This window comes from Molothrus aeneus, chromosome 7 (assembly GCF_037042795.1).
Source record: "Molothrus aeneus isolate 106 chromosome 7, BPBGC_Maene_1.0, whole genome shotgun sequence".
Classification (NCBI taxonomy): domain Eukaryota; kingdom Metazoa; phylum Chordata; class Aves; order Passeriformes; family Icteridae; genus Molothrus; species Molothrus aeneus.
Window position 1 is genome coordinate 18,322,994 of NC_089652.1, and position 24,818 is coordinate 18,347,811.

General features: G+C 37.8%; 1 protein-coding gene across 2 annotated transcripts in view; it reads right to left on the reverse strand.

The window, feature by feature from the left end:
- RAPGEF4 (Rap guanine nucleotide exchange factor 4) overlaps window positions 1–24,818 on the reverse strand; it is a 142,973-nt gene that overhangs the window by 51,892 nt on the left and 66,263 nt on the right. The window contains exons 6-10 of one of the 2 annotated variants that reach the window (XM_066553145.1): window positions 24,182–24,246; window positions 3,939–3,992; window positions 3,539–3,645; window positions 1,804–1,925; window positions 174–357 (exon numbers count right to left, since the gene is read on the reverse strand). In XM_066553145.1, the coding sequence (XP_066409242.1) occupies window positions 174–357; window positions 1,804–1,925; window positions 3,539–3,645; window positions 3,939–3,992; window positions 24,182–24,246 (532 nt within the window). The remainder of the gene's footprint in view (window positions 1–173; window positions 358–1,803; window positions 1,926–3,538; window positions 3,646–3,938; window positions 3,993–24,181; window positions 24,247–24,818) is intronic. The other variant, XM_066553146.1, reaches the window with a different exon arrangement.

Consider the following 24,818-nt stretch of genomic DNA (forward strand, 5'->3'; position numbering starts at 1 on the left):
CACTAAACCCTACCTGCTTAATGCTTGCCTTCAAGGGAGGGTCAAACAGAGTTTATACTGGCTTTGAAGTCACTATAAAGCTGTCTGAAAAAAAAGGCTGATAATCAATGTAGGTTTCTCTTGTTTCCATGTCACAAGGAAGACCCATAATATTAACTCATTATTCTGCTTACGGTTTCCTGAGAATCATCCTCATATGAGCATCTGGCCCAATCTGAGAGAGAAGCAGCATAGTATCCTGTAGCTCCTCATCACACTCCTTTTTCTCCTCCTCAGTTGGCAAAGGGGCATCTTCACGTTCATCATCCAAAAATCGATAAAATAAGTATTTGTCTTGAAAGTGGTGTTCCTGGTCCACTGAAAACAAAACAACACATCAAATACTGAATGCTCCTCAATGAAACAAACCTTGTAGAAATCTGTGTAGTATTGTGTTTGTTACAGATAGATTATTTAAGAAGGGAAAGAAAGCTACAGAAAAACTCTAAGAGCATGAAAATATTTCTCATGTATGTAGCTTGAAGGGTATACTTTTAAATTGTGTACTACAAATACTATCCAAAAGGCTTCCATATAAGTGTGTTGTGGGTGTGTATAAATACATGCATACACATGTATATGTTTTTTTATTAGTTCTGTTTTCTTATTGTTTGAAACTATTTCATTTAATCAAACAAATTACACTGGGGAAAATGGTTATACTATGAATTTCTAAAAGGTATTCTCTAGCACAAACACTTTGCTCTATGTACTTAGACAAGCTGAAAAAAGGTAGCAAAAGCAACTAAACTCCTTGTGATGTAGTAGAAATGTCTGTAATCAAGGTGTAATCCCAGGGGCAAGTGCATTGACCTGTGTCCTGGGGGAATAACTTAATGGATGAACCGCCAAGAGAAGACCTCTAAAGTAACATTATGATATTGCAAACCCCTGGTCTTCCAAGTAAGTCAGAGTGATGTGTTGAGTTGGATACTGTGATGCAGCTTGCACTAGCTTTCCCCAGAGAGTTCAAGGGAATATATGGCAGGAATTCAAGTTAGATCCCTTAGGGTAAGGCAGCAGGGGAAACAATCTGCCTTCCCCCTGGCAAAAATGGAAATTTCTCCCTGGGATATGGGAAGCACAACAGATGATAAATGCAAGTTTACTGTAATAGAGCTGCTCTTCTACATTCAATAAAAATGTACATACAAAGCTTCACCTATGAATATTGCTTTAGAAACCTACCCTTTTTGAGGGTTGTAATATCCTATTACCAACTAAATCCCAACAAATGGAAACTGAAAGTCAATGTAAAATGCAATCAGAAAGCTAATATAAAATCACAGATTTCTGCACTGGAATATCTGGTGTGCTGAATTTGGGAACCCGTCCAAAATCAATGGAAATCATTCAAAAATTATGAATCTGAGCAAACACAAACACTCACATTCACTTCAAAATACCACAGATCTTTGATGGAGGTTAGTTTAATGCATGGTAATGCATCCCTTGGTTTTGCCCTGAGTGCTACCCAGTTCTAACAATATAAGCACAAGCCAGTATATTCCTAAGTATAATGAGACTATCATTATCAATTGTTCATTTATGATGCAATATGGTCATAAGTTTAAAAAGTATATTGGCAGCAAGATTCAAATAATACTGCCTGTGTGTTGCTCTCGTACCTATGAATGAACAGGCTGCTCTGTGGCATTTATTTTAGGCTCACGATCCCTTTCTTTTTCATGAAAAAGAATACAGAGGTGTTGATGTCACACACTGCCCATATTTTAGTCAAGATACTGATTTTCTTTATCTTACCATGGTTAAGAACACCTTCTTCCAGCAGTACTTGCCACATGCCAACAGCCTGGGTTCGTAAATGGACACAAGGACTTTGTTGCATCATCCAGTCAACTAGCTCTGTCCCCACACAGCATTGCCTGAAGGACAGATAAACAGACAGGAATGAAAAGGAAGCCTGCCAAGAGAGAGACTGCACACAGTGACTGCCAACAACAGTGATATCCTAAACTCTGTACAGACTTAGTTAAATCTCCCTGCAGAAAACCCCATGTCACCATCTACATACACATGCTGGAAATACCAGTGAAGGTGTCCAGTTTTAAGAAGATCACCTTAGCAAAAAAGTGTTTTGGGAAATGCAGAGTTCAGAAGATCTATTCAAGCCTGTGACACCTGGTACAAAACCTATAGCACCAGTGCAATAACCTCCAACCCAGTTTTCAAAATAAACCTCTGTATACCATGGGATACCAAAAGCCTCATGCTTTTCAGAATCTTGCATGAAAATAGAAATTTAATACTGTAAAAGTTATGCCTATGCAGCCTCCACAGGAAGAGTGAGTGCTATGAGGGTGTTCCTGCATTTGTAATCAAACTTCTGTCACACTGTATTTGGAGACACTGGTTTTGGTACAGTGTTCTGAGGCTCTCTCATGCCAGGTCTTGGTAACCTTGCACCTCCTGACTGACCCAGAGGCAGAGAGCAGGTCTCAAGTTCTGGAGAACAGCCAAAAAGGATTAAAAAAGCAAAAAGCCACATGGTCACTCAGTAAAATTCCTTATCCTTACACTCCCTAACTCAGCAGAACAGTAAGAGTTTTCCCAGTTCTGTGTAAGAGAAAACGGTGCAGTTGTTTGACCAGCACTGCTCTTCCTTTATCATATATGCTCTTCTGTTATTCTAGACCAATCAGCAATGTCATATTGTGACATATTCTTGAATCAACTCACGTGTGCCAAATACCTTTGTATTTTAAATATATTTTGGGCTGAAATATGGAAAATCAATGCATTTATTTCAAATGAAGATCAGAAACATATTGATTTACTATTTAGAAAAAGACACACTCAGAGATTTAAAAATAATTTTTACTTAAAAACACTCTGAATAATGAACTAGGTATTTGATTTAAACATTAGACACTAAACAAACTGACTGTTTCTTAAGCCAACAGTAGGTAGATCCTGACACCTTGCAGGCAGATTTCTTTCTACAAGTGCCATTGTTATCCCACTTCAGCAAGACTGTGCTGCCACCAGCAGGAAGACAAGAGAGTCTGACAATACACTGGAAAAAAATTAAATAGAACAGCAAATCTGCATCAGGAATATTTCTCACCAGGTGAATTTTCAGAACACTACAGTGAGCAAGACTGCTGTAGCAATCAGTACAGGAACATCATATATTAATAAAGTTTTCTATTATCTCTTACTGATATACAAAGAGAACAGAATCTTCATTTTAACTTGGTACTACACATAATATTCCAGCTAACTACACTATTAGCTATGCTTTGGAAGAGTGTTTGTATGTGAACATTCTGTTCACAATCACAGACTCAATTTCCAGTCAAATTACTTCAGAAAGGATTTACCAGGCCCATTAAAGACTGCATAACATCCAACTCAAATAGCATCACAGAATAATTTCAGACCTTTTGACACCTGCAAGTATGGTAAGGCATACATGACAAATCAGAGAATGGCAGGCATAAAAATTCAGAGACCTCCATACAATCAGCTCACACACCTGTAAGTCTTCAGATGGTACTTGCGGTCTCTTATCATGTGAGGAGCTCGGGACAGAATTGTATTTCGCAAAATCTTTCCAGCTCTAAGGATCTTTTCTGAGGGAACCTTGGTGATCATGGAGAAAAAGAAAGACCAAGAAACACAGATTTTAAACTTTCTGGAATCTCTGTACTGCTTTCTGCAAAACAAACCATAAATGCTCCTTCCTGAATTAAAAATCCTCTTTCACAGAAGCTTACTTTTCAGAGCAATGTAGTATATATTTGGGATTTTAAATTTCATATACTTCTCACATCGAACAGAAAGCATCACTTCAGCTGATTCATATTACACTGTTATAGATAGTTATTTCTATTTGTCTAATGGCCTGGCTCTACAGCACACCTGTGTTCTATTACCTGTGTAATGGTTTTAGTAGGATGATGTGGGATGTGAGGATCAATAAGAGGTGTCTGAAAAATAAAATGAAATTAAATAAATTTTTTAAGGTTGACCAGAAAAATAAAGACTAAAGTAAAAAAAATTAACAAAAAAGCTGTAATAACAAAGAATAATGTGGAAGTGGAAGTCCAAGTTCTGCCCAGGACATAGGAATATATAAAAAGCTTCTGAACACATCCTCCTAAAGGCAAACTTGGTTGTTGAGGCTCAGCAAATTAAAACAGTGACATGACATGTGAAGATGAATAACAAATCTGTGCTAAACTTTGTAAAGTACTAATGAAATGGGCAATGGCCGAACGTCACACCAGATCTGAGCACACACAGGCACAGTTACCTCTTTGCCCCGTACAACACGCATCTGCTCTGCCAGTCGGCCCCCCACCACAGAAATTCTCTCCTCCTTCAGCACCTTTTTCTATTCAGCTCTTTTCTCCCTTACAGCACAGCACAAGAAACAGGAATGGAGATAGAGATCTTCTTCCTCTGTGTTTTCTAAATTATCACCAGGCTGAGCTGGCAACCCTTTTATAGCCGCTCTCTGAAATGCAGAGGCAGGCAGGCCACTCGCAGGGACCCAGGCAAGGACTGGGGCTGGCGAAGAAAAAAGGAAAGAACAAAGCAAGTGGCTTGGTTCTACAAAGGGAGGAGTGAAAGGAAAGACCATCGGGGCTCTACAGGGGAGAAGGGGATGAGAGAAATGGGAAAACAGGCACATAACAAACAGGTGAAAGAGGGAGACAGGGAGCACATGGCACAACACAGAGGGAAAAGGAACGCGGAAGGTTAAAGGACAGTAGAAATGGAGACAAAGGAGAGCAAGAGCGAACTTCAGCAGCCCCATGAGGATGATGGGCAGACCTTTGGCTTGTAGGGCCTGGTAGTTACAGCATGGACCAAATTCACTTTGAGTGTGCAATGTCAGGACACGACACAAGGGCTGGCTTTGGCCGGTGCTCAGGGCTGGCTGACAGCAGATCAGGCTGAGCAGAGCTCTCCCTCGAGGGCAAGACTCTGCACCTTGGCCCATGGCAGCCACAGTGCCCTCGCAGCCCTGCGGCAAAGCCAAGGCAGCCGGGCCAGAAGTCACTGAAACACACACCAGGTACTTCTGGGATGAGGAACTGGTTTCCTTACACTGGGCATCTGTCCATTAGCTGCCATGGGATTTTAATGATGTGACACAGTAGTTATCAAACAGGGCTAAGAGCCGAAAATGCAGCAGGAAACTATGGTGGGAAGGGGAAAATGAGGGAAGCATATGACAGAAATCAGTAATCTTAACATAGAGGCCCGTATATGGAAACCAATACAAAGTTCTTGTTTCTATTCATAACTTAAAAGAAATCTCTGAAAAGGCATATCAATAAAATTAAAATGGGATTCCTGATTTTTCTCATTTAATAAGTCAACAATTTTTCATAAACTCATTTAAGTTCCAAACATTGCTGTCCAGCCAGAAGAGCAGTAGCACATCCCTCAATATTTCTTGGTTTCTAGAACTGTATGGAATCTGCTCTAGATAGTCTATATTTGCAGTTAACATAGGCAAAGAATAGCAAAAATCTTTTCAAAGATGCCTCTAATGAAAACAAAACCATAGAATAACAATCTCAAACAGGTACAATATCCTCAATCTAGCTTCCAGATTTTAATTCTAGTTAGGAATATACTTAGAGGAGAGATAAAATATGTAAGACAAAAAATATAGGAGATTTTTAGAGCAACAGACTAGCAAAAACAAATGCACATTTTTGTTCTTTGGAGTTTCAATTAAGTTTTAGCAAAAATGCATAAACTAACAGGTGAAAAATTTACCACGGATGAAGATTTTTTAATAAATCTCCTAACTTAATCAAAACAGAATATAAGACAGCATTTGGAAGAAATCTGATTCAACCCAAAAAGGTGAAAGCTAAGACACAGCACAAGAATCTCCAGAAAGCAGCAGGAAGGCTTGTTCACCTACATCCTGACCAATACAGAAGGATCAGCTGCAAAGATTGAACATAACTTGGGTGAAGGTGATCATGAAATGATCCAGTGTCAGAACTTTACAGAAGGAAGAAAGAGCATCAAAGCAGACACAATGGACTAGGAAGAAAAGTTTCCATAAAAACAGAATACTGATACCTATATTCCTGGAGTGGGTCATGGGGGAGCAAGTGTGAAGTAAAAGGGATTAATGGGAGCTGGCAGTTACCTAAAGAAACCATATTAATCATACATACAATACATACTGGAACTTAACTAGAAGGTGAAGTAAAGACTTAGCTAAAGAAAGAGCTCTTCACTGACACACAAGAAAGAAATACACAGAAAGGAGAAAGTAGGGGGTCTAAAGCAAGTACAAATTGAATAACAAAAGACAGAATTAGAAAAGCAAAGGTATAAAATGAAACAGACCTGCCAAGAAATGTCAAGAGGTACAAAAATATTCCACAAGTACATTAGTAGTAAAGCAAAGAAAACAAATAGTGTTGAGCTACTGTTTAAAAGAGGGAAATCTATTAACAGGTGGTTCAGGAAGGCCAGAAACTTTTGATTTATTTTTAATCAACGTTCATTAGAAAGATCAATGGCAGAGAGATGGTTAATATCCTGAGTAGTAGAGTGACAGGAGTAAAATCTCAACCTTGAAAAAAAACCCAAAACCATAAATTAGTTGTTTTCAGATTGGCTTTGTAGAATTACATGTAGGAAACTTGAAGAGCACGAAGAAACTTAAAGAGGATTGCAACCATCTCGGAACCATCAGCAGCCACTCTTGGGGTCTAAGGAAGGCAGCTGAAGACAGAAATATGGAAAAGGAGAAGCTGAAAAAATACAGATGACAGCCCTAAGTCTTCCTAGAAAAAGTCAATTTGTAAGCACCTGGAAAAGAACAGGGAGATGAGTCACATGTGACATATATTAACCAAGAACAGATCATGCCACACTGATCTAATTTCTTTTCATGATCGAGGAGCAACATTGATAGATTAGACAAGAAACAGCAGATTTTCAACCCTTTAGTAAGGCTTAGCACTTTCTCATCAAATATTCTCTTCTGCAACAGTCAGAATAAATTCTTACAAAACAGGTGCAAAGTCAGTTGGAAAAGTGCATTTGGAAATCAATTACCAGTGAAGCAAAGTCAAACTGGCAGTCATACCAGAGGTCTGTTCAAAGCAGCATTCAAGAATATATCACATCTGATAACATTAAATATTAACATGGGATGAAGCAGAATACACCTTTATTGATTCTGCAGGAAACTTCAGGATGGGAGGCATTGCACATACATTGCCGAAGAGGTTTACAATATGAAACTGTTGAAAAATTGGTCTAAAAATGATGCTTTTATGCAATACAGAGTGATGACTACATTTCTGAAGCAGGTGGAATCAGCTAAATAAAGACAGGATAGGGAACAAGTGTCTTAGTGCAGTACCACTTAAAAGGAAAAAAGGTTTATAATGTTTTAAATATTTAAATATTAAACACAACTGAATAACTAATGCCATACTTTGTGTAAAAGCAGCAAATACTATGGTGGAATGTCGTAATATATTAGATACATAATGACGTTCTGCTTTACTCAGCCTAGGTAAGAAAAGCACTGTGTCTCATTTGCCCATTTTACTCCAAAAGCATCTAGACCAGCTGGACAGAATTTAGAGGAAAGCAACAAGAATAATCAGAAAGCACAACATAAATAATCAAAGCTGTTAAGCTAAGGAAAAGGTAAATCTTAGCAGAGGTGTGATCAAAAAAGTCTTCTGATTTAAAAGGCCTTTGAAAAGGAGAAAGAAGTGGCCTAGTCCATCATGCAGAGATCAGGGAATAATTTAAATTGCTCTAAGAAAGATTCAGTTTAGGCATCGCTGAAGCTTTCCTCGCAGTGTGGACAGTCAATTGCCAGAGAGGTCTGGTTCCTCCAGACCTCTTTGGGAGGATACACAAGAAATCTGTCAGGAGTGACACTGCTATAGTGTGCATGTGGCTTGGGGATGGACTCAATGCTTTCCTGAAGTAGTTTTTAGCCTCACTACATGGTACTGTGCAATTTTTGAGGACAGAGGTGATCAGTGATAGAGCTCCCGGGGCAGTGAGCCCGGACAATCATTGCTCCCGAGGGACAATGACATCCAAAAGACATGCCCAGCAAAGAGCCCCCAAAGCTACAGCCTTTCAGAACTGCTGCAGTGAGCTCTAGCTGCACTAGTGATTAGCTGAACTGCAATAAATGGAAACACAGGGTCTTGGACTGAGTTTGCTACAGAAAGGCAAGACATATTTCAAAGGCAGAGAAATGTAACATCAGTTAGTTAATAGGAGATAACAGGGTTCCAGCAACAACCTCCCATCAGAAAAAAAATGCATTCTGTAAGGGACAGACACAGATTGGCTAAAGACCAAGATTGTTTTGTGAATCTTTACAATCCTGGATCTTTCATTAAGGATTGCTTAGAAAGCACTTTAGAAAAAAAAAAAGAGCTCTCCCTTTAAAACAGCAGAGTGTGAGGAGAGTGTTTAATTGACTTCTTAACACGTCCTGGTACCTTTGAAGAATTAATGAGACTAAAGTACATACATGTGGAACAGAGGTCCTTGATGATCCCATTTTTCAGGACTTCTGAATAAGGGAAAAGTTATCAGGCAAAGAGCTCAGATAAGCAAGCCAATTACAATAGTTTACAAACTATTATTCACCTCCTGGCCACAGGAGTGACCAGTGTAACTGCTCTTAGCCTTCCTTCAGTGTGAGATAAAGCAACACAGCAACACCACACACAGTTTGCTATGACCTGCTGATCTTCCCTGTAGGGCAGGAGGTCATATGGGTCTAGAGGGTGGAGAAGGGAAAGCTGCTGGTGTTGGTAGGGGAAAGCAGAAAATTATTATGAGAAACTGGTAAAAAGGCTTTTAGCATTAACATTGAAAAACTCCTTATCTGTACATTTATGGATTCACATTTGAGCCATTCAAACAAACCCTTCACAAAGCCAATCACAAAATTCCCTATTTAAATTGGGGTGAAGCAGAGAAAGCAATAATTTTAGCCTCCATTCCTTTCGAGATTCAAATATTTATGCATGAGAGCAATATCACAGATTTAAATAGGACTATTCATGTGTATAATTTTATGCACACATTTAATCTGTGGAGAAATAGGCCTTAGATTTCAAACTACAGGGCAAGGCCTGTCTTTATTTTAGTGTTTCTTACATCACTGAGCAATATGCAGACAAATAAATAATAAAATGAACAACAATAATAGTGACCTACTATGAGATCTGTATTTGTCAACTTTTTTGATTCTGCTTCATAAAATCCAAGAACATCTCTTACAAAAATAGATATTTCTATTCCCCTTGTTAAATAGCTGTAAAGGGATGTTTCTGAGCCTTTACATATGAATGAACGCTTTAGATCTACAGCAATTTGGATCAGTAAAATCAAGTGATGAAGGGAAATTAATTTACTATTCTCAAATGCAAACATAGGATATGCGTATTGCAAAGAACTAAGGTGAAAAAAGTAAAAGCCAATGAATCAGGTTTTTTTCACATGACCTCAGTGTAGCTCATCTCTGAACAGAAAACAAGTTTCAGTATTGATTGGAGTTAACCACAGCATGTTACCAGGGTGATCAGATAAACCTGTGCACTACTGTTGATCCCTTTATTTTCAGCTGGGGAACTGAAAAGAATTGCAAGCAACATCTATTTTTCCTGCTGGCTGCCAAGGGGATCCAGAACAAACAAAGGACAAAAGCCACACACACGTTGAAAGGTGTCAGCAGCAACAGCCACCTCACTAAGAGAGGTCTGTTTGTTTTACATCCTCAGTATTTACCACTATTGGTGATTCATGGTCTAATCCAAATCCCACTGAAATCTCTAGGAAGTCCCTAACTGATTCAATGAATTTTGAGCCAAGCCCACAGCATCTGATTCTCCCAAGTGTATCTCAGGGAGCAGGGCAACTTTAGCTCTTACTGGTTCCAAATGACTCCTGATGCCTTCTCTCAACTGACATTTTTGAATTCCTTTGTATATATTTCCCAAAAAACTTCTAGTGCCCCTATCTGCTTCACATGGGAAAAATAAAATATACAAAAAAATCCCCATTCCCACAATATTGGCAAAATCAGAGCAAACCAGTAGGATATAGCTGACAACTAGCCAGAGTCCCCACTGCCCTCCCACACAACACCTCCCACCTCACCATTCTTTCTCAAGCTTTTGTAATGTCATCTATTTGTGCTGCTTCAGACCAAAGGTAGAGATAAGAGTTCCAAAGATGGTGTAGAGATGACTCTTTTTCCAATACAGGACATTATTTCCACCACTACAGAATAACCATATAACAGGGATAAAGCTGAACATACAGTATCACAGGTTTTGGAGTGCATTTTCAGCTGGAAAGCAGTCTTGGATAGAGTATCTTGAAGTTAACTCCATTGGTCCTATTTCCAGCTGCAGTGAAGAGTGTCTATGCAGACTGCACCAACCTCTGCTAGGATACTACAGGGAAAACAATACCCTTATTGAATGCAGATTGCTGAACATGAGAGAAACAGCTGACCAAAGATCTCACAATAAAAAGGTCCTTTGGAAGACATTTTTGCCAAAATTTGAAGGAAAATGTAATCAATATCGTAGGAGTTCCCCTGAGAATAGCCCAGTTGGTGAGAGCATGGTGCTAATAACATCAAGGTTGCAGGCCCATCTCCACATGGGCCATTCACTTAGGAGTTGGACTTTATATCCTGGTGGGTCCTTCCAACACAGAATATTCTGTGCTCTGTGACTATACTAACCCATACTGGATCTCTGGAGTAGCCCTGTGTAGAATATGCTGATATACTGACCAATGCTTGGTATCAGAAAACAATCTATGTGATGACCTCTAACCCCCGAGGGTGCATGGTCCATAAGAAACTTTGGCACACACTCCCTGCCGTGGGGACTTTCAATGGCTGGGACACGGAACCAGCACTGAGCTCTGGGTCCCACCCAGACTGCCACATTTAATCACAGAGCCAATCACTGAATATTCTGAGTTGGAAGGGACCCACAAGGATCATCAAGTCCAACTCTTAGATCAATGGCCCATACAGGGAGATTCACCACACCCCATCAGAAAACAGAAAAAGTGGAAATAGAAATGCAATCATCACTCCTATCATGTAAACAATTGTAAACAATTCATTCTCCTCTTCACTCTCCCCACAAACACATGCAACAGCTGGGAGAACCAGCCTGTGCTCCACAGAGTAGCACTGTCAGTCAAAAAAAGCAAAGTACCTGCTCACATCTCCTAAATGGAAAAGTCCAAAACTGACAATGACTGACCTCATCCCAGGTCTGTAGGGGACTTTGCAATTAACAAATACTTGGCAATGAACAAAGGACAAACTACCCAAAAAGATCACCTCCTTTAAAAGAACCAGTCTAGACAGTCTCAAATTGTACTACCAAAGGACCTTCAAGCCACCCATGCTCACAGAAGTCAACTATTCTAATTTCTTAACAAACATCTGAAAACATCAAAATGGGGAGAATGGCAAGGTACTAATGAATGAACACACAGGCACAGGATGTTTGCAAAATTAGGTAAGAAAACGATCAAATTTAAAAAATCTTCTGAGTTTCATAAAGCTATAGCACCTGTAATCTAAAATCCCATAATCTAACTACACACTATCTAAACCAAGAAAAATAGCCTAGTAGAAATTGTTGGGCCAGTGGTTAAAGACTGCCCAGTTTTATTCTGGCTTTTTTGACTGCAAGACCTTACAAAAATCACCTAATCACAGTGTGTTTCATTTTCCTCTTTCTGGAGAGAGGAATATTAATAATTTCTACCCTTGCAAAATGCTTTGAATACTGTCAGCAAATGAGTTACTATCAAAATATTCAGAGTAATGATGACTGGATTAAAATCTATGTTCTTTAAATGTAATACAATGTGAAGACTATGCTGTATTTTAAAATACATTCTAAAATTGCTTATCTTTAGTAATCTACATTTTTTTTAACAGCATAAACAGGAAAATGTGTTCTTTAAATTCTCAAATATTCAGTGTAGCAAATTAATTTTGGGAAGTTAAATTGAATTCACATTATTAACACTTCTACAGTGTTACCTCAACAAACTATAAATGTCCCTCCTTTTAACACAAAATGATTCAGCCATTACCAAAAATGACACTTCACTGTGAATGTCAAAGGGAAAAAGAATATTGAAACAGACTATGACCAGTGCACAAAGCCCCCCAGAACATGGCTAATGATGTCTTATTTTCCCATCATTTTTCTACTTCCCTACTACAATGAAACAGCTGCTCTAACTACACTGCCTGCATTGAATAAAATGTCAGAAAATGCTAACTCTGCTGTGAGCATTCCCAATATTCTGAGAGAGGTGTGACTATAGTTATCATAACGAGTTTCCAGCCAGTGTTGTCAGGGTTTCTCTCTGCTCCTGCCTTTCTTTAACCTACAAAAGAATAGAAATTTTTTTTGTCTCTCATGCAAACTACTGGTTTCTTAGTGTCCATGGCTTTAAAAGTATGCTTACCTGAAATTGCTTACTTCTTTAGAAACAAGTTATAATGACAAAGACTTTAAAAGAACAATAAATACCAGACAGCAAGGTTACCGGTTTTTAAGGCCTCTCAGGCATGCTCTAGGCACACAGCATCTATTCAAAAGACAAACTGAAGCGATGATGAAGACATTTCTAGGTACCTTTTTAACTTTGGCACGCATACCTTCAAGACTCCCAGAAGGTACTCTGTCTAGAAAACAGGATTGGATGGGCTCTCCTAGGTTTCAATTACACCCAGATGCCAGAAGTGCCTTCTGAGGATGAGGTAGTGAAATTTTAGGTTAAGTGATTTCATGTCAAACATAAGGGCACCAAGACCTGGAGGTTTGAATTATGTGTGAAACTGTGAACCTGTTAAAATTAGTGGCAAAATTCTTGACTTCAGTGTAGTCAAAACACTACCCAAGTGAGGCAAGAGGACTACTGCCTCCTGGGTGACAGCAGTTTATGTATTGTGTGATCCCCATTAGTCATTGTACCTCTGAGTGTCTCAACCTCTCCATGGTAAAACGAGGACAACACTGTCTACTCACAACTTCAGCAAATGATGAAAATAAGCAACTGAAAACACTGCTGAATGCTGCAACTGGAATCCTGGAAGTCTAGTGTCTACAAATTCATGCTGGGAAATTTAAAGTTATTTTGAACACAGAAAGGAAGAGTCATCAAAGAGAGACATTGAAGGGCTACCTCCTGAGCTCCCCGGGGAGGTCAGCAACAAGGTAAAGCCTCTGGCAAGTGGGCAAGAGAAGTTAATTTAAACCTGTTTTGTGTTTCTTCTGGTGACTTCATGTTCCTTATTCTCCAAGTTCAGGACAGTGCATTGTGTCAAAGTACATGAAATGAAGAAACATTGAATGAGTGCAGCACATGAGCCTCAGAGTCCAGCTTCCCTATCTACTCCTCTTTCTTCTTCCTGTCATCTTCTTCAGAAATCATTTTTTGCTAAAAATAAAACTGAGAAGGAATAATCTAACAACATCCACTGCAACACCTTCTGGTGTCCTACTTCTCAGGAGATTTTTATTGATCTATATTGATGTTTTCCATCTACATGGAATATTTTTCCTAAAAAGGTAAACAATTGTTTCTGCAGAATATGAAAATCAACAGAGGAAAGAAATCCCAAAATGATTGCTTGATTAGAACACATTTTACAAAAAGCACAAACATTCTTCTTTCAGCCAGGTACTTCTCTACTTCAATGGTTTTAAGTCTTCTGTCATAAACATTAAAAAAACCCATCAAGCACTGGTTTAATTTACATACTTGTGTGTCAGTGGAAAAGATATGTATTCTGCTCTTGACAAATATCCACAAAACAACCTTCTTATCTTTCTTAAAACTTCTATTTCCCTTGATGTCTGCAAAAAGCTTGTCAAAGTGGTGGGTGTTGATGTGCTAAACCATGCTACCTACCCTATCTAATCCCAGTTTCTCAGGCTGTGTAGAAGGGCTTTTTTTTCATTTTATTGTGGTCTCACACATTTAACTAGGATGAAAAGAAACCATAACTGCTGTATTAGTTAATCAGTTCATTCAGTGCTCTTTAGAGTGTCAGTAATTGCATTGATTAAAAACATACAAAGGCATTTGGAATCAAATTATTGATCTGAACAAGACAGATCAATATGCTGTTTTTCACATTAATTCCATAGTGCATTGGGAATAATCAGTAAATAAAATACCAATATTGACTTAATGTGCAACTGTGTGAACAGTAGATATTCTCTGATTAAACAGCAGATGAGTAATACTTTTAATTCCTGTCAATTACAACAAAATATTATTTAATTGGAAAATAGTAAATATTTCATATTTGCTAATTTGTCTTCTCTCTAATTTTCTACAGTTTGCTGCTGCCTAACTTGCTACTATATAAACCAGGCCTATTCACATTTTTTCTTAATTTTGAATTTATCTCATCTTCCCTGATTAACTAGTGAGGAACAGACATTTCTAAACATACTCTGAGATGCTTCTGTTGCTAAATGAATCTTTATTGCAACTTGAGAAAAAAACCTGGCTCCACAAATGCACACAGGACACTGCAGTAATTAACCCAAGATGGGTAAGGAGAGGTGAAATTACTCTGCCTGACATTTTCCCCAGCTAACCATATCTCTTTACATCCCAATTCACCACAGCATGTTTCTGAAAGAGATGACCTCTTTTTACCTCTCTCAGTATGTAGCCCAAGCTGTGTAAATTCTGTGATGTCTGGCTTTTAGAGATATCACAGAACCAGCCCCATCCTTGTGAAAAGGAAGAGTGCCTATTGTATGTATTTTGTAATTTATCCCCTTTTCCCCATTTCTCTTCAATGTTGGCATTGATTTTCATATTATTGCTTAAGGTATTGTTTTGTCTAGCTGAAATTCTGTTCCTGCCATCTGTCAACAACTCATCCCCTTTCTAAACACAATTTCAAAATCTTATTTGGTTTAATTGACTCTTAAGTGACTCTTAGTGGGTTGTGTAAAGGATAACAACTGTTGCACCACATTAAGCAAACCATGAAAATGAAGATTCGGTGTAAAAATGCTGTTCTAGAGAAAGTTACTATAAAGAGTAAGGATGGACAGAGCAGTACTGGAGGTTTATGAAGACATAATCATAATTCTCCTGCTAAGGTACTGGCTTTTTCTCCATCCAGTTCATATTTAAGGTTATTAAACAAATAGATTATAAATAATTTTGTTTACTGAGATGAAAACAAGTGTGTCTGAGAAATCCTAATTAAAAGCAGTGTATCAATCTGTATTGGAAATAAGCAGAGGTCTTTTTAAATTTTATTTTGGAGCCTAAATTAAATATTCTTTTGATTTCTTTACTATTCAACTCAGCTACATGTATTTGTATTTCCTCACTAACTGCTATCTTTAATTTTAAGACAGCTGCATCACTGATGATAAAGTACACAAAGATCAAACATGTTCACAGTCTTGTGCCAAGCCTTCTTTCAGGAAAAAATTCACAAAGAGAATAAATAATGAAAGTCATAAATCATAAATACCTCAACAGCACTTTATCCTTAACCTCACAGGTGCTAAGAGTCCCAATTACATTTTCACCTCTGCTGTAGAGATCTGACATTTTTGCCTCTGCAATTCTGACTTGGAATGGCTCTCAATGAGCCCCACAAACTGGACACTTGTGGTGCTATTTGTGTGCAGCCAGCACAACAGGCTTCTGCTCTTGCCTAGCTAACACAAGAAAAAGAACAAAATCATTGAATAGCTTTTTCCCACTATTTATTAACCTCTCAAATTTTTGTCATCCATACACAAGAAAAAACGATGCTGCTAAATGATCAGATCAGACACATTGATTCCTTCTTACTGGCTCAGAACTATAATTGACTTTGTGGAATACCAATTTCCAGCATGCATTGCAGGACAGGCAGTCAAAATGCTCTGTGAGAGACAATATGAGTGACTAGAAAGAATCTGATTTTAAGATCCCTGATCCAATTTTTCTGCCAAACTTGAGAAAATAATTACAAGATTCAAAAAAATTCCTTTTGCTGTTTCAAATATAAGTGCCAAATGTGTTACTTGTATACGCTTGACTTGTCTGAAGATGTGAACCTTGAAAGGGACTATCTTTTTTCTCAGTATAATTACCCACTCTTCCTGCCTTTCAACTGCAAGAGATAAATGGAGTATATGTGTGTGCTTTTTAGGGGCTGGGACAGAATCTCAAAGAAAACACAGTCAAGAAGCAAGAGTCATCAAATGTGACTCCACAATACATAGTCACAGACTGCCCTTGCCAGCACTGGCAGAGAAGGTAGTAGGCTGTGTTCTCATACAAGTGGAACTGAGAGTGATGCCTCTGCGGAAAGATGGTCCCACACCTAATTCACAGTAATGAGTACTTTACAATTTTAGTATTTTCTAGGAATTTCTGTTATTTTTTCCATTATTTAGGTTATTTATATAAACCACAACAGCAACACTCATTCAGCTAGGCAAGAGAAGTCTGAAAGGAAAAATGTCTCTTCGGCCAAACTGCCTTCCCTGGGCTACCCCAAGTACCTCCACAACCCTTTTGTAAGGTTAGTCAGATGGGTCAGTACTTGATTACACTAATACACTGAAAGAGGTCAGCAGCATGAGTTAGATCCCCAACAAAATACAATTTTAACAAAGAAATACATATCACTTAGTTTTGCATATTTCTATTGATTTCTGAACTTCTTCCTTCCACTTCCAGTGTATTTTAGGATTATCACACCAAGGACTGAACACAATAAGCTCCTATAAGAAAATTTATTAGAAACATACAAACAACCATGAATCTCATGCCTTATGATGTGCAAAGTAATCCAGCATATTTCTGTCTGACAGTCACTCTATTTTTTCTCTGACTGAAAGCTCTTTGTAGCAGAGGACTCCATCCCTGCTTTGCCTCCAAGCACCCAAAACAAACAACAATTTCATGGCTTTGGAATGCACAAAAACTGCAATAAAGTCTGAATAAAAATAAGAATAAAAATGAATGGCAACATGAGTGGAGAGCAACAAAATAACAATGATTACACTTTAAGGGGGCTCTTCATTCAAAAAAATACTGTGGAGGTTAATATATATTAATATTCAGATGCAAAAGTCATGAAACCAAAAACTCATACAGGTTAGCTCAAGCATTGACTTGAGTATATGGATTATTCTGCTGGTAACAGAGGAAGTCTCTCTCTTTCCCATACCGCTAATTTTTCAGCTTTTCACTCCTCCCTTATGATAAAAAGTGACTTGGATCTTGCAGGCAGTTTCACTGACTCAGAAAGCCATTGCAGCTCTCAAAGCTTTTCCAAGCTCAGTGTTCCATTCCTGAGTCAAGGGCAGTAGCTGCTTCTGCAATGTTTTACAGCGGTGACAGAAAAAGGGAGGCTTCCTCTTTAGGTGCTGACAATTCAACTATACTATGTTATTGGACTCTAGTCACTATTTTTCCCATTATTCATCTTCTTCCAAGAGATAAATGTAGCAATTGTTTATATTTTAAGACTGAAATATACCTACATATATTTAGTACTCTGACATTACTACTCTTAGAAAACAAGGATAAAATTTAAAATGGAGTATTCCTTTAGGTCCTATAGCTTGAAAAATTCTGCCCTTGTTTCCAAAAAGTTTAATTAATCCACCAAGAGAAGTCTCGCCTCCATCTCTTACCACTCCCACTATCATCATAGGCAATGCTATTTATCGTTAGAACCACCACAATGAAAACTCCTCAATGAAAGAAACAGACAGAAAGACAATAATTTTTTCATCCAAATACATGAAAGGGCTTCAGGAATCCTTGAAATCAATCAAATATGGACTGAAGAGAATTAAGTTATCTTGCCACATACACAGGCAAATACACAGCAACCTGAATTAAGGATTTTCTGTCTCCACAGTGCCATGCTACTCATTCCTGTATAGCACTAGATCAAATGAGAACCACTCCCCACATCTCCAGGTTTCATACTGGGGTTACTCTGGCTAGTTCTGTATTGGTCTGCTCAGTCATATGATTAAGCACAGCAGAAGAAACCATTTCCAGTACAAATTGTCATTAGGACCTCCAGAATTTGGGGTACACAACAAAACCATGAATCACAGATATTTCATAGGTTATCAGGGAGCTGATTAGTGTAAAAGAACATGGGGTGTTGCAAGCTTTCCTTTGAGGTATTGCTATTCACAAAGACACTCAGAAGGGAAGTCTACAGCTCTATATCATCTACTTGGCTGAAACCAGAGATATCCAGCTTTCCCTGGCAGTTCTGTAACAATTTATGCAAAGTCTACTTAGGAAAGTCTTCAGACTTACTGACAATTTTGTTTACATTAAAGAGCTTTGCTGACATATAAAGACCTTCACATTTTTCATTATGAAGTTCCTTACTAACATACAAAAAATATATTTTTCACAGACTCCTACTCATCTCAAACTCCTGTCTTTGTATTTCCCCTGCCATAAGCTGTCATTGTATGACTCATTGCCAGGGTCTATATGCAGAGCCTCTGCACTAGCCAGATTGTTACAGGCTGTGATAATAATTGAACCCTAAACACTTTCACCTAGAGAAAAATGAAGAACTTGAACAGACTTCTAGGCAAATTACTTTTATATATGTGAAACTGGTGCCAAAATATCAGAGTAACCCTTAAAATTAATGGGTACAGTTAGGACTACACAAAGACATTATTTAGAAATATTTGCATGTAGTGCTTTCATGAAATCTCTTCAACAACAGAAAACAAAAGAGAATTATTTTTTAATCCTATGCAAATATTGTATAGGAGAACTGTCCAGTGCAGAACCCAAGTGAGAACAGAAATTAATGCACATGTATCACTGGGCAGCTACATAAACCCTCCACACAGAAAGTAAGTCACCCTTTAACACAGTTTTCATGTGTATGTTGGAGATGATACAACTTTCAAACAAACAACTTGCAATTGCACTTTGATAGAACAATGCCTGCTTTCCTCCTCTCTCTCGCTCTTTTTATTTTTTGGCTCACAATTTCATGAGCATGTGAAACATTTCCCTAATAATTCTGCTAATGCTCTATCAAAATCCACATTTAACAATACACTGAATAGCTCAATAGGCTTTCCCTTTGACAATGGTCATCCAGGAAAAGTAAACTGAAATATAGGGAAATCAGAAGCAAAATTATAGTGTTTATTTCTAGGCAATGTTGAAATTGCAATACTTTGAGGATTAACTCTTGATTATGGCCTTCTCTGTCCACTCTAAGATCTTTACAATATAATTGCACTAAATGCATTAAGAATTAATAAAAAGAAAAAATACTGTTTTCACAATCACCCCTGTTATTTAAATACATAAAAATCAACATGGTAACTATATCTTATTGAAAATTCAGTAAAGGAAAGGAATCTCTATTTTACCACATCATATTAGCCAGGAAAGAAGATAGATGGAAAGGTGACTTTCACAGAAGTATTGCAGCACAATCTATAGGAGCAAAATACCTTAAAATAAATCACTTCCAATAAGCTTCTAGTCTAGAGGATTTAGAGACATTTCATGAAAAACATAAAGGGGATTTTTCAACCACAAACTCAATCAATTTGTTTTTCAAATATTACTTCGTGCACAAGGGGGAGCTCCTGCAACTCTATATCACAATAAAAACCTGCAGACGATTTAGGGAACATAAAGGAAATACAGCATGAAAGATTTCACAAAAGAATACATATTCTTCACCCAATAGCAACAATTACTGTATGAATTTGCACAACTTTATCTGCTTTTGTCTTCTGTGTTCACCATGGATTCCTCAGTACAAAGGAGATGAAAAGCATTTCCCCCTTAAAGGATGTATGCTCTCAATGAAGAGGGAGCAAACTCATGTATGTTTTACACAGTCACTGAGGTGAAGCTGTACAAAAAGAAAGGTAGCATGGTTTTTGAGGTAAGGTGTTGTTTAAATGTAGTGTGTCACAGCAAAAATGTATGGGAGAAGGCAATCAAAGTCTCCACTGTAACAAACACAGATAAGAGGACTTCATTAACACTGCTCAATCAGCCCCCATTCTTGAAATACTCTGCTTTTGGGCACTTAATTTTTAGCCTTCCTTTCAAGCAGAATTTTGTGTGGGATCTTAAGGATGTAGGGGTTCTTTCAGCAAACTGCAATATGAAGATTCCGTTAGGGAAAAGAATATAAAACTTCATCTTGGATCATTAGCAATTTCTTCCTATCTACTACTTGAATAAATAACTTACAAATCATAAATTTCTCTTCTTTCTGTGTATCATTTCTATGCTTTCAGGCATCCACAATTTGCAAAGGAGTTTAAGACATTTGCTGATAGCAAAAAATTGCATTCAGCACCACAATCCACAAGACAGTAGAGATTCACTCATTCTCAGTGGGGCTGTGTCCTCTGTACTTACCCACGTTAATTCCTTTATCTCCAGAACTCATTCCTCCAGTACCCTCTTCTTTCAAACTACCTTATATCTCCAGAGCAGATGGGATACTTCTTGTTCTTACTTGGGTACCAGTAAAGGGTCTAAAAGAAGCCTGAGTGCACAAGTTTGCAGTGAAATTGCACCAAGCCTCTGGTGAGCCAGTTTCAACTGACATTTTTCAATGTTTAACAATAAGGTTATTTTCTAGGGGCTCACAAATGGTACTCCTTACTGCACAAACAAGCCCCAAAAGCCAAGCTTCTAGTCCAAAGGATAGGATTCCCAGTGGATAACTGGAAAAGCTATTTAGTATGTGCTATGTATTTTCCTCCAGCTCAATGTCAGACGGGTTTGATCCATTTCAATTTAAAAATCAGCCAGGAGCATACTCTCAGCATGGTGAATTCAGCATAAACAGGTGAAAAAGTGGCCAAATTGTAAGAACTTTATCTTCCTGTAGTGGGAAGCATTATGCAACCCTGCTGCCAGCTCTGCTGGTAATATATGGAAGCAGGACCACTAACTATTCTGTCTGCATGCTGGAACCAGGCCTCCCCTGCGTTCTAAGTACTCTTCTGTATCTTTTCCAAAAACGTATTTGAAATTATTATTGATTTTGTAATTTTGTCTTTAGGGTTACATTCATCTCACATATGCAACTCTACCCCACGGGAATTTTCAAAAACTAGAGTGAGAGAGCCCAGTCTGCCCTAGTTAAAAAGACTGATGCTCTGTCATTTTCCCTTATGTAAGACAGCACTAAATTGACTTTGTTTCCATTCCCCAAAATATAACTAGGGACAGTAATATACTCCCTCTCAGTATTTTATGCTCAATTTAACTGCTATATTGCATTAAATGATGTGCAATAATGTAACCCCAAATGCAAATGAATTCACATTTGGTAAAAAGAATCTCTTTGTTGCTTTCTCCTAATAGATTTTTTTTTGTAGATTTTAATGAACTAGACAAACCAAACATCCCCATATGGTGAGAAAATTCCAAAGCATGTACTAGAAGAAAAATCTTATGTTACTCATCAAATACTAATAGATGTGACAGAAGAAAAAAATTAAGCTATGAAGATGAAACTCAAATAATTAGCAATTATGGAAAAACATCTATTAGAGTACTTGTAAAAGATTCACCACAGGCTAAAAAAGAAAAACATGCATTTCATATCTCCAGAGAGGAATACATTAAATTTCATCTGAAGCAAATTATTTACAGTTATAAACTTCCCTGGAAAATGAAAACAACACATACACACTTTGAAATAAATGCATCATGATCAGAAGTATTGAAGATGTTATCTCTTTCTGCCTAAGAGTGCAATGTCTTTTTACCATATGAAAAATTTTGAGGAACTTTCTCTGGATGTCAGACGGTTCCTCACTCAGTCTTTTTCTGAACACTACAGAGTAGTCTGCAGGTCTCTCTGAACTGTATTTGCTGCCTGCCTCACAGGTACATTCTGGCCATCTAAAGCAGTCTAAAGATGTCCTGAAAGCATTTCTCTTTCCCTGGATGAATGCCCTTCCCTGATGCACTAGCCATTTTGGGAGTCATGCATCATCCTAAAAATAAGCAAAATATGCAACATCTAGAAATACAGCACTGTTTTCTGGTATCTTGATCTTTTGTTTTGAAAAGCTGGCAACAACTCTGGGAATTTGGCCCTGGAATTCCAGTAACTCCCTGATGGTTCACCAGACTGCAGGGCATGAAGGGTGACAGACATTTTGTGAAAGCACTGTAACAGTTGCACAGTTTAAAACTGCAGGAATGAGGTTTGTATGCAGTAAACAAAATACTCACATATTTACCTCTTCTGCATTTACCTTTCACTGAACATAATTAAAGAGAGCTGTGGTCATATGGAGAAAACAAAGAACTGGAATTCATGGACCATTTCTATGCTGTGTAGCTTCTTCTGCCACATTTGCTATGGAACTGTCTGAGTGCCTCCAGGATGAAACAAGGTGACAAGTGTTTGTCACGTATTTACTCACTCAGCTTCTCTCCAGAGAAACGTGTACAGTGTGGGAGGGAGAAGGATGTCTGTTTCATACACGTCTTGGAAAGGAAGATAATATGGTTTGCAAAGGACTTTGTTCTTGTAAAAGTCACTGAGCAGTTTGAGCCTGCCCTAGCCAACCTCTGTCTCCTACTCAAGAAATTATTTTGTACAGGAAGAATCCTGTTGTGCTAGAAAAGCCCAGCTATTGGCAAAAGTATTATTCATTAAATTTTGCTCAATTTCTAAAATACTTTGTACCTGAAAGTGTTTACCACCCTTAGCTGAGCATCACCTCCCATTACTGGGGGGATATTACCTTCTAGGGGAGACAGATGCTTTTATCTTTTTACCTTTACCTGTTACTTCTATCTGCTTCAGAAAACACACAAACATCTTTTAGTTTGAATTCTGCACCTGGTGCTTTCCTTGAGAAATCCAGCAAGACCCCTGACCTGGCTTAATTCCAAGTGTACACCTGAAATGCCAATAACCTAAAGAAGCACTTAGACATAATTCATAACTGTAACATAAAATTCTTCCAGAATCCAAGGGGCTAAGTATCTAAGAACAATTACTCAGTGCATGGAAAAATATTTATGTTCCTACAGGATAAGGTTGTGTCCAGAACTAGTATAGCTAGTGAATAAGGCTCTAGGAAAAGGAACTGCATACTGTTACATGTATACATTAAATAAAAGCTAAATGTGACAATTAAAAAAGGTCAGTACTCTTGAGGAAGCAAGACAGACAGACGGGGAGAGGTGGAAGTAGTTATTTTTGCATTAAGGAAACATACTAAAATATTCCTTGTCTTCATCTGCTGTCAAGAGATACTTTTTGTGCAACAAAAATACCTTTAACCTTTTAAAGACATCACACAAATGCATCCAATTAAGCTCCCATGTCTAGAAAGAAAGCAACCTAGCATCTGTTTATTACTGAAACTTTTCTACTCCTGCCATACAGAAATTCTAGAAGTTATCAATCTTTACAGCCATGCCTCACACTATTTCTTCCCACTATTAATCTATATATATACTCTATCCCACTATTGAGGCTGGCACAGAAATATTCATGAGTTCTTTCATGTGGGTCCTCATCTGGAGAGGCTGAAGGCACAGAACTATTTTACAAAGGAGAGCTGGGATGTAAAGCTGCTCTCTGAACATAGGAGAAAATTCACCCTGAGCAAAGGGCCAGAACAATGCCTATGCATCAGTTCAGACTCAGGTACACCTTAAAATAGGATTTAATAATGAATTTTATGATCCACTGGTTATCCACTGGTTTTGTCATAGCACTGCCTTTCTTCCTTATCCTCAGCACTTTTCCAACAAAGACCAAGAAACCAGACTGTAACACAAACTTGGGTAGTAGTACACTTTGTAATAATCCTGAACCAGCTGCTTTCTTCAGTTAAATGATAAAAGGTCTAAGGCATTCTTATAATTTGTATACTGTACTCAAATGCATCAACCACACGCTTGCATTTGCACTCAGTTATTTTCAATTGAATGCTGAATACTTTTACATTTTTCATAACCAAATTCCTCCCCCTCCAACAACAACAACAACACAAACAAAAAAAAAAAAAAAAACCCAAAAAAAGAGGCAAAACTGTGAGTGATTTACCTTATTACAATTTTTAGAAACTTGGCAAAGAGCACTGTTTGACATACTGTCTTTATCTGGCATTCCTAAAAAAAGAATACAGAAAATAAATACATACTGTACATTCTTTGAGTGACAGTGGAAATATTTATTAGTAGAACAGCGTATTTGAGAGTTCAATACTTTGATAACACACACATTAATCTGCAATTTTTAAAGAGCAAAACATTTATTCAGAAAAAAGCTTCCTCTGCTGAACACAAAAAAGACAAAAAGCTAACTTGGGTCAATATTTTAAACAGCTTGTTAAGCACGGTTCTTATTCAAAATTTAGTATCTGAAGCATGTATACAGGAGTTATTTATACTTTTTCATTTAACATTATCTGTGTCTCAGTACCTGGCAGTCAAATGTGACATTGAGTTTGCACTAATCAGCATAGCTATGATATTCTATACTATTATCCTGCAAAGAAAACATATTGAACGTCTAACATAGGAGACACAATGTGCAGATGCAATTGCTAGCCATCAGAAATTGTCCTGCCTGGCATCCAGAGGATCCCTGGCAAATAAATATAACTGTTTTGCTTTACATAAGTGATGAATTCCAAAGGCTGCCCTAGGATTCATGTCTACAGCACTCTCCCACAGCTTGA